Source organism: Elaeis guineensis, chromosome 2 (assembly GCF_000442705.2).
Source record: "Elaeis guineensis isolate ETL-2024a chromosome 2, EG11, whole genome shotgun sequence".
Taxonomy (NCBI): domain Eukaryota; kingdom Viridiplantae; phylum Streptophyta; class Magnoliopsida; order Arecales; family Arecaceae; genus Elaeis; species Elaeis guineensis.
Window position 1 is genome coordinate 78,261,476 of NC_025994.2, and position 13,937 is coordinate 78,275,412.

The following is a 13,937-nucleotide window of genomic DNA, read 5'->3' on the forward strand; positions in this document are numbered from 1 at the left end:
CATGAACATGAGTGGAAGATTTATTGATGGTGTTCAGCCCATGTGGTGGGACCCACTAGCCATAAAAATAAAAAAATAAGGCAGCACGGACATGAGAGAAAAAGAGAGAGAGAGAGAGAGGGGCACGGTGCGGAGATGCACGAGAGGGAAAGAAAATTTCTTCCTTCCAGCTCCAACCGAAAGGTGATTTCAAGCTCGATTGAGACAAAATTTTAGTTGTTGTTCGTGGCAACGAGCTCTACAAACTGAACGGTTTGGATTGTTGTGAATCTCCTTTTGTGCAACTCGCTTATACTTGGTTTACTTAGATCCATCTCGTTTTCTCCTTATATTCTTTAGTAGTATTGATATATTATACTGAGATGAGTATTGCATGTTGATTGGAGAGCTTCTCGTGCGCTAGAGTGAAATTTTGCTCTACCAATTATTTGATGGTAGTGAAAGTTTGATTTGAACTTCGGTCCCATGTTTTTTATCTCCATATTGGAGGATTTTTCACATAATTATGGTATCTTTGTACTTGGTTTGATTTATACTTTTTACTGGATATGATATTATTGGGTTATTTTCTATTTTAATTAACACACGGGAGGTAGAATTTATTCCATACATAATTGTAGTTGCGGCCTTTTCATCCCAATATTATCTATGTCATATTGCAAGTGCATTAGCTTCAGTATGGTATGGATGCCTGTTTGGAAGAAGCAGGCTAGCCTAGTTTTGTCGATCTCATGTCAGTTGCCCAGCGAAATGTGTCGATTGTTCCTTGGGATGCCATGATTGATTCTGTGATGAACAATTCCATGGTCATTATGTAGTTGTAATTTTTCACTTTCCTACCTTCGGTGTGCTATAACTGATGGGGCCTCTAGAATTTTCTGATTTCTAGATGCTGGCAACAAGCAGAATCATCTCTGTAATCTTCGCAAGAACATCAGAATGGCAAAAGGAACATCGGCTGGTGGAGCTGGAATGATTCAAATTTCAAATCAGCACAAAATCGTTTAAGGTCCTCAACCCTGAAGATGATGAAATGCAAACCATAGTTGATATTGTAATTTTCGTGCAATTTTTTTCCTACTCTGTTCAAGGAAAGGGCCACTGTTAAATAGATATCATGCGATAGCTCCCCTAAATGATTCATTTTCCGAGATTAGACTCCGTAACTTTGTATCATATGGATGGTATCTGTCGCGTGCTTATGGCTTTAATAATGGAAGTGACGACAGCCAGCGAGATTCCTTCAAAGCTCTGGCATGCCCACTAGCTCGTCTTCTTTTTTTCATCATAAAAACAACGTTGGCGTGATGGTTGCTGCGTTCCCTTGTCCGCCTACCTTCATTAATTTCCTATTATTATTTTAAAATTAAGTTGTGTTCTATTCTTCCCACGACGGCGTGCCCACGGGCTTGCCGAATGGTGGGGAGAGTGGCCAGAAATTTCTTTCGGGATATCGAGTCAAGTTTGGATCCAGCGATACGTTTTATGCACCGTCCAGCCCTCCATCGACATCAATTATCTACCTCTGCGATGGATGATGTGAAGGTCATCGAGTGCTGAACAGCTCTCTACGGTGCAAACACGCACCGTAAAGGACCCGATTGGAGTCAATGCCACGGACTCAATGCCCTTGCCTTCGTCTCATATTTGATTCCTGCATGGACACGCCGTCCTGATCGCCGATAGCCTGTGAGAGAAGTCAGATCTAGCTACCTCTTCCTTTGCTCCCTGTCCCAACTAGTGCGGGAAGAAGATGGCAATGATATTGGAAGCCTTCGTCCGTAAATTTATAGACCTACTGGTCGAGTTGGCGAAGAAAGAGGTTGATATGCTCTTGGGTGTGCCAGGTGAGATCGAAAAGCTCCAGAACAAGCTCGGTATGATCAGCGAAGTCCTTGCCGATGCCGAGAGGAGGAGGATCAATGATAGGGCCATTGATTACTGGCTCAAGCAGCTCAAAGATGTTATGTACGATGCTGATGACATCCTCGACCGCTGTCGCATCGAGGCCGACGACAAGTGTAGTGAAGGTTCTTCATCCACTTCTTCGGTATGCTTCCCCTTTCCCCTTCTCTCTTGCTTTCGAAAGCCTCTAGTTGCTCATGAGATTGGCATGAAAATTAGACAACTCAATGAGAATCTTGAGAAGATCTCTAGGGGGAGGTCTGAATTCAATCTCCAAATCAGTTCCCCTGACAAGCAGGAAGTGACATCTCAAAAAAGTCGCAAAACATCTCCTGTCGGTGAGATTGATATTGTCGGATCTGAAATTGAAGAGCACACCCGGAGCTTGGTTGATTCGCTAATCAAGAATGACAGACGGAGAAACATTCTTGTTTTCGCAATTGTGGGTGCAGGGGGATTGGAAAGACCACACTTGCTAAAAGGGTATTTAATGACCGGAGGATTGAGGAGGGTTCTCAGTGAAGAAATGGGTGTGTGTATCGCAAGACTTTGATGACATAAATTTGCTGAAAGATATCTACGACGGCACCAAGGATGATCTTGCCGGGGATCAGAGTAGGTCCTCGCTTGAGCCCAAAGTCGAGAGCAGTCTTGGAGGTAAGAAGTTGTTTCTTGTTCTTGACGACGTTTGGACAGCAAAGGTTTGGTGTGACTTGTTATGCAATACGTTAAAGAGTTGTGCTGCTGGCAGTAGGATCCTTGTCACTGCAAGAAATGAACAGATCACAATGCAGATGTTGGCAGTGAGAATCTGTCGCGTCAACAAACTGTCTCTAGAGGATGGTTGGTCATTGCTTTGCAAGAAGGTGGTCTTGACAGGAGAGGAGGGAGAGATCCAGCATCTCAAGGACATAGGGATGGAGATTGTTAAGAAATGTGATGGGCTTCCTCTAGCCATTAAAGCGGTTGCAGGGGTGCTGTGCACCAAGGAGAGGACCGGGAGAGCTTGGGGTGGAGTTCTTGAAAGCACCGCATGGTCCGCATCTGGGCTTCCTGAGGAGGTCAAGGGAGCATTATATTTGAGTTACGAAGACCTACCAAGCTATCTGAAGCAATGTTTTATGTACTTCTCATTATTTCCTGAAGACTATATATTCAAAATGAATCGTATTACTCAGCTTTGGATGCTGAGGGATTTGTGAATGCCGAAGGGAGTTTGACGATGGAAGAGACAGCGGAAGAGTACTACACAGAGTTGATTATGCGAAATTTTCTACAGCCATATGATGAGGAAGATCACTACAGAGAGTTGACTATGCGAAATCTTCTACGGCCATATGATGAGCGGCCTTGCCAGATGCATGACCTGCTGCATTGTCTTGCTCGGAATCTAGCACGCGATGAGAGCTCGGTTGTCAGTAAGGTGGACGAAGTAGGCAGCAGTAATGGGCCGAAGAAGCTGCGCCGTGTATTTGTCAGCAACGCGTGCGAAGTTGGCACTAACGGGACAATGACGGAAATCGCTGATGTCTTAGTTAAAGAGGACACACTGAGGACTCTAATGTGGAACATGAGGCTCATGACTGAGACTCAGATGGATGTTGTTTTTGATAAACTTTCTCGTTTAAGAGTGCTGGATATGTCTCGCTCGAAAATCCAAAGATTGCCAGATTCTTTCGATAAACTAATACACCTGAGGTACCTAAATATCTCAGGGACCATGATAAGCGTGATACCGGGAACCATAGGGAATCTTAAAAATCTACAGTTCTTGAATATCTCTTTTTGTGGGTCCCTCTCTCGCCTTCCCAACTGTATCGTGAATTTACACAATCTTAGGAGTCTCAATCTTGATGGTACAAGGGTGGTTGGGATGCCGGTAGGGCTTGGGACGCTTCAAAATCTCCATACACTCAGAGGATTTAATCCGGCGCCAAGCAATCGGGCAGAAGGATGGTGCACGATGGAAGAATTGAGATCTCTCTCATGTCTCATGGATCTTTCAATGAGGAGGCTGGAGTGCATATCCAGCAGCTCCGAGGCAAGAGCAGCCGAACTTAGAAACAAACCCAAGCTTGGGTCTCTCTTCCTATGTTGCACTCGAGTCCGTCAACCCAGCGAGGAAGAGACGAGGAGAATTGAGGAGGTGTTTGAAGAGCTCCATCCCCCACGTTCCTTGGAACAGCTGTGGATCGAGAATTACTTCGGTCGTGATTTCCCAAAATGGATGGCAGAGACATCTTCATCAACGTCAATTCTTTTTCCAAATTTGAGGATGCTATTTCTAAACCATTGCAGGTACTGTGAGCGGCTTCCACCCTTCGGGCTGCTCCCTGTTCTAGAATATCTTGTGATCTTGAATGCTGATTCAGTCATAAATATTGGACCTGAATTTTCAGTTGGTATTAGCAGTGGCGGCGGCAGAGCAGGAGTAGATACCCCCAAGTGTGCGTTCCCCAGGCTGGAGACGCTGGCGTTTGGTCGTATGTCTAATTGGCGGGAATGGCATTGGGATAAAGGAGCACAAGCAATGCCATGTCTAAAGTATCTGTTCCTTGTTAATTGCCCCAAGTTGATGTCTCTTCCCGAGGGTCTCCTGCTCCACGCAACCTCCCTCACAAAATTGGGGATATGGAATGCCGGCAGCCTAACAACAATTGAGAACCTCCTTTCACTCAAAGAATTGGATATACTTGGTGCTCGCAAACTGCAGAAAGTTTCGGACCTCCCTGCGCTCACAACCCTCGAGGTCGACGATTGCCCGAAATTGCAAGTGATGGAGAATGTTCAGTCTTTGAAGAGGATGAAACTGGTCGACCACGAGATGAAATCGCTTCCGTCATACTTACTGATCAAAGGAGTACATACAGCTCATCTGGAGGAGATGGAGATCCGGTGCAGCATGGAACTGATAAGAAAGATTTGCCGAAGGGCCAGCCCAGAGTGGCCAACAATCCGAGACATCCAGGAGGTGCATGTATACTCAAAGGATAGATCGGTGCATGTCTTGTATAACAAGTCCCCCTTCAGCTTCACCACAAATGTCAACGACACCACCACCAGCAGTAGTTCCGAGATGCCCACAAGCAGCAGTGGCACCGCTCTCTAATCTGGGCCGCCTCCACACTCCCTTTCAACCATGGTTTCTATTCTTGAAAGGTATATAGCTTTGCTTAACCTGTCTTCAATTTATCGCTCTTATCTTTCTTTCCTTCCAAGATGGGATCGATATATTATTCATCAATCCTAGCAACGGCTTATGAGATCTTTGCATTGCAGTAGCAGCCAGCCGAACCCTTTTTCCCCTTGATACATGTTTTAAAGTCTATTTCGATTGATTCTAAGAATGCAAAAAGCTTGCTAGAATTATTTTTCTAAGGAAAACTTTGGTAAAATTGTTGAGCAGGGCATCTAAATGATCTAGAAGAATAGGGATGCTAAGCTTCCATTTAGCCAATGAACTTAGCAACTGGATCTTTAATTTTCTTTGGCTACAGATGACGACAGCTATTCTCGTGGATTTGGTTTGTAATGACAAGCAGCAAGTGGAAACTGCAAATTATTATCAACATCAGAGAACCTATACTCAATTAAAGAAGAATTCCGTATGGCAGACATTAGAATCCTCAAACACTTGGCAGCTGTTTTGTAGATTTGTTTCTAGCTTTAGAGATCATCATACTAAAACCCAAACTTGTCACAACGAAGATATAAATGTAACACGAATCCATCACTTGCATCCAGAAGCAAAATGTTCTGTCCTAAGGTGTGATCAATGACTTTAATGGACATGGATTTGACAAATTAGAGCTGTCAAAATCATCTACTTTATCAACATTATAGGTTTTAACTTTCTAAGCATAGGATTTCTGAATCGATCTAAAAAGTATGTTGCTTGACCAAAAGAAAAGAGGTGAAAGCACTTTAAATCAACATCAAATTCTCAATCTTTATAATTTATGCTTACCGAACAATAAGTTATAATTTTCAGCAATACCTAGGATTTGAAGCCTAGACCTCCAACAGGAAAGCATTTAGGGTAAGGCCAACCAACTGCATTAACAACTTCTGGCCAAAATAATAATAATAATAATAATAATAAATAATAAAATAACAAAATAAAAGAAAGCTCTTCTTATTCTTGTTTCAGCTAAAAATGTTTCATTTTAATAATTGCCATGTATGGTTGACTTTTTTGCTCCACATCTTAACTTTGCGGCATTTACCACCATTCCTGTTGGATTCACTTGCAACATGCACCTTTGTTTCAGATACAATGATGTGATCCACTTATCTATGTGTATCTCTTGCCCAATGTTGCAGAACCTTAGAAGAACGATAGTCGTTCATGTTGCTGTCAACAAGTCCAAAGTAATGCAGAACTATCACTTATCGTGCTGTTTTGATGCTTAATCCTGAAGCTTACATATATGATCTTGTTTCTTTGCCTGTGACCAGGTTCTGGAAAATGAAAAGCCGGAATGGCATCTCGTTAAAGCTATATAGGATTTCAACTTCCTAAAGAAGTTTATGGGATGAGAAGAATGGGAACTGGGAAGCTATGAATTTATGACTCTCTGGAAAGCTTAAATTGTCATACCTCGTTTTTCTTAGGACCAATAGAAAGTTATTCATGGGATAACATTTTGTGAGCTCTTATATTTTATGGCCTTCAATGCCTTCGTTGCTCTCCTAATGTATGTTTTGACAAACAGTTCTAAAATTTTGACTCTGTCTTAATTGATTGATAGATGACTAATATTTCATCTTTATCTAGATGTACTAATTTGTTGTAATGAGAAACAGTGGAATGCATCACATCAGGGGATGACCAGTAAATGGTTTTGAAAATGGCTGCCATGGATGGACTCTCCAAACTTCAGGAGACTCTAGAGAAGTTCTCTACTTTCTGGGCAATACAATTATCCATGTTTACTCTTTCCACAAGCAGCACAAGTATTAAAAATTGTCTTCCTTATGCAATGCGTACTGTTTTGGAATTATGAGAAGAAAATGCAGCCATAGGCCTGTGGAGGCCTTACTTTGAGTAGAGAGTTAGAGGAACCTAACCTGAAATATAGCCTATGGAGGAATTGTGATTTCGGAAGTTCAGATTTTTATTTTTTCAAAAAAAAAAAAAATCCAACATGCTCTCCAACAAATTGCAAGATCTGTCTGTTTGTGGCAGATAGGAAAGAGATAGTCTAGGAAGTGTGCCATTATGATAAGTTTCTGATACTAATACGTGATTTTAGACTCAGATGTCCAAATGTTAGATACGGATTCTCAACAAGTGCAATTTAACAGGAAGAGGTCAGCGGTAGATACTTCCATCATAGGATGTAAATTATTGTGCTTATTGATATCTTTCCCTCGCTAGACATGTAGGGTTGCTCTTGAGCCCTGATGGCCTTGTGGTGTACTCTGTTGGTGAGACATATAGTGTCCTGTATTTGATGCACTGAGGTACCATAATATGGATTATCTCAGGTCTTACCTATCAAAACAGTAATTTGCAAAGTAAAATATATGTGAACCACTTCATTCATTTTGTTTGCTTTGTGTTCCAAATCTTGCATTGCATCATGAGACTTCTTCAGATGAGGTTTCAGAGAGAGATGTTAGTGTAGAGTCAACTTGAGATACTTGACCTGTGTCCTAACTAACCATTGAGCGAACTGATGCTTTCCCCCAAGACAATCCTCTGGGGAATTGGAAAGCGATAACAATAATAGCTTTCGTTTTTGCTTTTTGTGAATGGAAGATGTGGATTAGCTATGGTAACTAAGAGAAAATATAAAAGCTTTTCAATCGGTTGTTCTGTTTTCTGTAAAAAATGCTCCATCACCAAGTTACTATCAGTGGGTGAAAACATCACCTATCTCTAACAAATCATATGAATCCAAAGATAGTGTTAATGCAAGTAGTGGGTAGTACATACTTATTTGTAGCTGCTTTAGATTTATCATAGTAGGTGTACTGGTGGCTGGTTTTCCAGCCACCCTTATCCCTCAAAAAAATAGCATAATAGGTGTTTTTTTTTTTTTTTTTTGGGACCACTAGGAGGTGTTTCTCCTCTCTCCAATTTGTTTATTTTAGTCACCGATGTCTTAATGTGATTGTTGAAACAGGTTGGCTCTGTTGAAGTTATCAAAAACATTGTTGATAATCCTTCATTTGGTAGGATCAAGAGCCTTTCACTTTGCTACTCTTTTTTTTGTGCCAGAAACAAGAGAATTGCTGTCAAAGCAGTGTTTCTAGCTTTTGAAGGTGCTTCAAGTTAAGGATTAATTTTCATAAAAGTTTGATTATGTCTCTTAAATTAATTAAAGTTGAAGCTTCTAAGATGGAAGCAATGCTTAATTGTAAAAGAGATGGTCTCCTTACTTTTCACATTCTGCGACCTATTACGTTGCTTAATGGCCTCTACAAGATCATTATAAAAACTTTTAGCAACTCAGCGAAAAAGTTTCTTCTTATGATGATGGGCTAATCGCACTCCACATTCATAAAAAGTCATTCAATTATTGAAAATCTTTGGAATGCAAATGGGATTTTAGCTTATTACAGTAGAATTACAAACAAAGGAGCCTTCTGCAAGCTTAACTGTAAAAAGGCATTTTATAAGGCTAATTGCAAATTCTTTCTCTTAGCGATGCAAGCTAGAGGCTTTCCAAAAAAAAAAAAAAGGAAATAAATGGAAAAAGGGATCCCTTGATTGATGATATCTTGTCTTCAAAATTGATGGCAATACTCATTAATGGCTTGTCTAGGAAATAGTTCAAATATAAGCAAGGTTTGAGACAAGGAGATCTACTATCGCTAACTTTTTTCATTATGATAACAAATGTATTGGGTAGATTTCTTAAGCAAGTTGGGGCCATTGGGCTTATTGAAAGGATCGGTAATAATCAAATATTGGCCAATCTTACATGTTCCTATTATATGGATAATACTCTGCTTTATCATGTAGGGAAAAGGGATAGTATTTCTATCAGACAAGTGTGGAATAGGGATAAAAGTGGATCAGATAATATCCATCCAGATTCATTTTTATATCTAAATTTATCTGTATATGAATAACATTTAGAGCATTCAACTAATATCTATATCTATATCCATATTTGTTAAAAGTAAATAAATATGGACATTGATAGACAACTATCAAATTTGTGTAGCACTCATGAATATAGATATTAATAGACAACTATTTAATTTTGTATAGCACTCATGAATTTTTAAGAAAAATTAATGGCTACATTAACATTCTCTGAACTTCATTTGTTGTCTACTTAATAATATCTTTGGTTCTGTTTTCATAAAGTTTAATCATCCAATTTATATCTGTATTTGTATTTATATTTTTGGTATTCGATTTGTATCTGTGTTCATTTAAAATTGTTGGGTGGATGTCTGGCCTGAACACCACCTTCCAAGACCTTTTCAGTACCACGCGATGCAGCAGGAAGAAAGAAGAAATAAAACAAAAGAAAAAATAATCAAAATACACGGATCAGCCACAAAAGGGCTCGCCTCCACGGGACATGCAAACTTCACTATGAAAAAGAAATTTTACAAGAAGGGACCTTATCCTCAACCCTTGTACACCCAATTCTCTCTCACTAGAAGTTTTCCTCACAAAAGCTCTCTCTCTCTTGAAGACCCTCCTGAACCCCTGAAGTGTCTGACGATCGCTGTCCAGGAGCCCTGCTCCTTCTCTCACAGCAACGCGCGCTTCTTCCTCGGTTCCGTGCAGCGTCCATAGTGCAAAACCAAACCCCATTGTCTCTGTTCCATGTACAGGGCTTTTATAGGCCTTAATCACGACTTAGATCATGATTAGGACTCCTTAATCAACCCAAATCACGTCCCAAACCATCGGATCAAGACCAGGAGTCACCTGGGCCCTCCGATCATGCTCCGGTCCATGGAATAGTTCCATGGACCGCGAGAAATGCATGGAAAATGCCCACGCGGTCCACAGGCCCACCCATGGACTGGGAGGTCCACGGTGGACCGGGCGATCCACGGTGGACCGGAGAACAGGGCCAGGCAGGCCGCTTGGGCCTGGGCCGGCCCGCTCCTGCACGTGGGCCTGCGCGCGCCTGGGCCGCGCGCCCGCTTGGGCCGCGGGCCTGGGTCGCGCGTCCCGCATGCTGCCGCCTGCGGCCGTGCCGCTGCCGCCCGCCACCGGCCGCCGGCAGTCCTCCGCCGCCTCGAGTCTCGTGCCGACTTCAAAAGCTCGTATCTCCTTCATCCGAGCTCCATTTCGGGTGATCTTGATCTCGTTGGACTCCGTTTTTCGTCGCAAACCTCGCTGTGGGCTCAATGTGAGCTGAATCTCGAGGCGTCAAATCTTAACAATCTCTACCTCGACTCGATATTCGGCCTCCTCCAAACTCCGAGAGCTTCTGGATCTCCTCGCCCCCTTGTCCTAGGACAATTGCCTGCTGATCATGGATGGGCAAATATGGGAGTCGAGCCAGACTGCTCGATCCCATCTCCGTCGTATGCTGTGCTTCTCCTGACCTGAGACCTGCTCGGGGCATCATTCTGCGGCAATAGGAATCTCACCTTGTGACGTCGCCTCTCATCCTCCCGAGTTTTCGTCTCGTGCCCGATCTGCCTCCTGGAGCTCCATCTCGCTCTGGGCTCCACCTGGCTCCCGAAGCTCCACCTCGCACTGGGCTCCCCGTCAGGTAATAATATCCTCTGCTCCCCTTTTTTCCCTCCAGCACAATCCTATCACCGCGTAACACCCTCAGGATTCCTTCACCAGCTACCGTCCTGTAGCCTCTCGAATCCAGTCTGCTAAGTGAGATAAGATTTTGCCTGAAATCGGATATGTATCGGACCTCCCCAAATCTCCTCACTGCACCGTCATGTGTCCTCCAGCTGACCGTCCTAATACCTCTGATCGCATAGCTCGATCTATCCGGCAGATATACAATGCCCTCACTGTTCTTCAGGGAGTCAAACTGCTCCTCTCTGCAACATACATGATAGGGGCATGCAGAATCTAATATCTACTGCTAGGAAGAAGTAGATACCTCGTTAGATATCTCCAGGACATCTTCATCTGAATCACTGCCGGCCATCGCTACAGCAGCCACCATCTGATTTTTAAGTTGAGGGCAATCTCTGGCTAGATGCCCCAACTCCTCACACCGGTAACACCTGATTTTGCTCAAGTCCCTCCTGGACTTGGATCGCCCTCATGGCGATCTCCTGTCGCTCCGTCTACTGCCTCCTGCTCCTCCAAAAACCACCAAAGCTGACCTACTGCCGCCTGAGCTCGAAGCTGGGTTCTCCCTCCTAAGAACCTCGTTCTGAAGTATCGCCACGGTGACCTCGTCCATCTTGATAGTCCTCTTCTCTACTAGAAGAGCAGTTACCAAGGACTCGTACGAAGGGGGAAGTGACGCCAGCAAAACCAGCGCCCTGGTCTTCTCCTCAACATTTTCGCCAACACTGAGGAGGTCGGTGAGGATCTTCTGGAAGTGGCTCAAATGCTCCAGCACGCTCTGTCCTTCAGTCATCCGCAGTTGGTAAAACTGCCTTCAGAGGAAAAGTGTGTTGGTGAGAGACTTCGCCATGTACAACTCCTCGAGCGTCGACCACAGCACCATCAGAGAAGTCTCGCTCAGCACATGGATCACCACCTCATCCGCCAGGTACATGCGGATGGTACTCACCGTCTGCATCTGTAGCCGTTTCCAATCCTGCACCTCCATGGTGGTCGGCTTCTCATCGCATAAGAGAGCATCGATCAACCCCTGTTGGATGAGCACGTCCTTCACCCTTGCTTGCCATAAGGAGAAATTACTCTTACCATCGAACTTGTTGATCTCCATCTTGATTGTTCCTGTCTTCTCTATCTTCAGTCTTGCTCACCACCACTGCAATCTGCATCCTTGTACCACCTTGCTCTGATACCACTTGTTGGGTGGATGTCTGGCCTGAACACCACCTTCCAAGACCTTTTCAGTACCACGCGATGCAGCAGGAAGAAAGAAGAAACAAAACAAAAGAAAAAACAATCAAAATACGTGGATCAGCCACAAAAGGGCTCGCTTCCACGGGGCATGCAAATTTCACTATGAAAAAAAAAATTTACAAGAGGAGACCTCACCCTCAACCCTTGTACACCTAATTCTCTCTCACTAGAAGTTTCCCTCACAAAAGCTCTCTCTCTCTTGAAGACCCCATGAACCCCTGAAGTGCCTGACGATCGCTGTCCCGGAGCCCTGCTCCTTCTTTCACAGCAACGCACGCTTCTTCCTCGGTTCCGTGCGGCATCCACAGTGCAAAGCCAAACCCCACTGTCTCTGTTCTATGTACAGGGCTTTTATAGGCCTTAATCACGACTTAGATCATGATTAGGACTCCTTAATCAACCCAAATCACATCCCAGATCGTCGGATCAAGACCGGGAGTCACCTGGGCCCTTCGATCGCGCTCCGGTCCACAGAATAGTTCCATGGACCACGAGAAACGCGTGGGAAATGCCCACGCGGTCCACAGGCCCACCCGTGGACCGTCCGATCCATGGTGGACCGAAGAATAGGGCCAGGCAGGTCGCCTGGGCCAAGGCCTGGGCCGGCCTGCTCCCGCGTGCGGGCCCGCGCGCGCCTGGGCCACGCACCCGGCTGGGCCGCCCGCTCGCCTGGGCCGCGGGCCTGGGTCGCATGTCCCGCACGCCACCGTGGCGGCCGCGCCGCTGCCGCCCACCACCGGCGGCCGGCAGTCCTCTGCCGCCTTGAGTCTCGTGCCGACTTCAAAAGCTCGTATCTCCTTCATCCGAGCTCCGTTTCGGGTGATCTTGATCTCGTTGGACTCCGTTTTTTGCCGCGAACCTCGCTGTAGACTCAATGTGGGCTGAATCTCGAGACGTCAAATCCTAACAAAAATAAATATGGACATGAATTATTTATCCAATTAATATCTATATCCATATTTGTATTCGTTAAATAAAATAAATATGGATATGGATACGATAGTATCTGATCTATATCTGATCCATTTTCGGTCTTAGTGTGGAATCAATAGGTGATTGCATTTTGTGGATAAATTTGGCACCAAAGAAGCTTTTATATTTTCCTTAAAAGGAAATATCCATGCATACAGTGCTATGTAAAACTCTTCACACCTTCAAACTCTTGGAAAATCTATGTTTAGGAAAATACTAGAAAATCATACGAAACTCATATATACAATTTCTTCTTCATGCTCACTTCTCACTCATCCAACTTATACCTTTTCTCTTTACCGATGTAACTACTCACTTATATTGACCTTCCAACGTCTACTTCTATACATACTCTTCAACTAGCTAATAAAATGGGGGGGGGGGAGGATCTTACTTCCTCCTTTGCCCTTCCCAAAAGCCAAAAAATTCTTGGATTGCCTTAGTGACAGAAAGATCCTCAAAAACTTTTGGATTCCATTATTCGGAAAAATTGAAGCCGAATTTGCAGCTTGGAAAGATAAATTATCATAGTTAGCAGGAAGATTAACTCTTATCAAAGAGGCTTTACTACCTTACCTTTATACTTAATGTTAATTCTACATACCAACTTAGGTGGCTAAGAGAATTGAGAGATTGAGGACTTTTTTCACTGTCACGACGTCATCTCTAGGCTCTTGTGGTGGTGGCATCCAAGTTAGAACTAGCGAAGAAGGAAGACATCAAATGTGAGATGAAAAGGGAAACAATTGTTGATGAAGACCCATGACTAAAACTAGCTGAGAGAACTAATTTCTTAATTGATAACATTGCACTACACTTGCCAAGCTTTCTATAGGCACAAAATGGTATTTGTTGGTCAAAATTTCTCTCCATTAGCATCATCTCAATACGAGTTTGGATCTTCTACAGTTTGTACTTTATACAGTAGAGCACTATGCAAACCTGCCATATCATCCATCTTAAAGTTGGATGGTTGTTGTGACTCTCAAGTATAGAGAGGGTCATCTTGAATGCCATACATAGCATGTTAGATAGATGTTTGCTTTTGAGAAGGATGATGTGG

At 43.6% G+C, this 13,937-nt stretch overlaps 1 protein-coding gene across 1 annotated transcript; it reads left to right on the forward strand.

Moving 5' to 3' along the window:
* Window positions 1–1,602: 1,602 nt before the first annotated feature.
* LOC105058123 (putative disease resistance protein RGA3) lies at window positions 1,603–6,848 on the forward strand. Its single transcript, XM_073251894.1, is given in 7 exon segments — window positions 1,603–2,360; window positions 2,363–2,413; window positions 2,416–3,087; window positions 3,090–4,203; window positions 4,318–5,064; window positions 6,177–6,276; window positions 6,364–6,848. Coding segments are annotated over 5 exon segments (3,141 nt in total). The 5' UTR covers window positions 1,603–1,753; the 3' UTR covers window positions 5,015–5,064; window positions 6,177–6,276; window positions 6,364–6,848.
* Window positions 6,849–13,937: the final 7,089 nt, after the last annotated feature.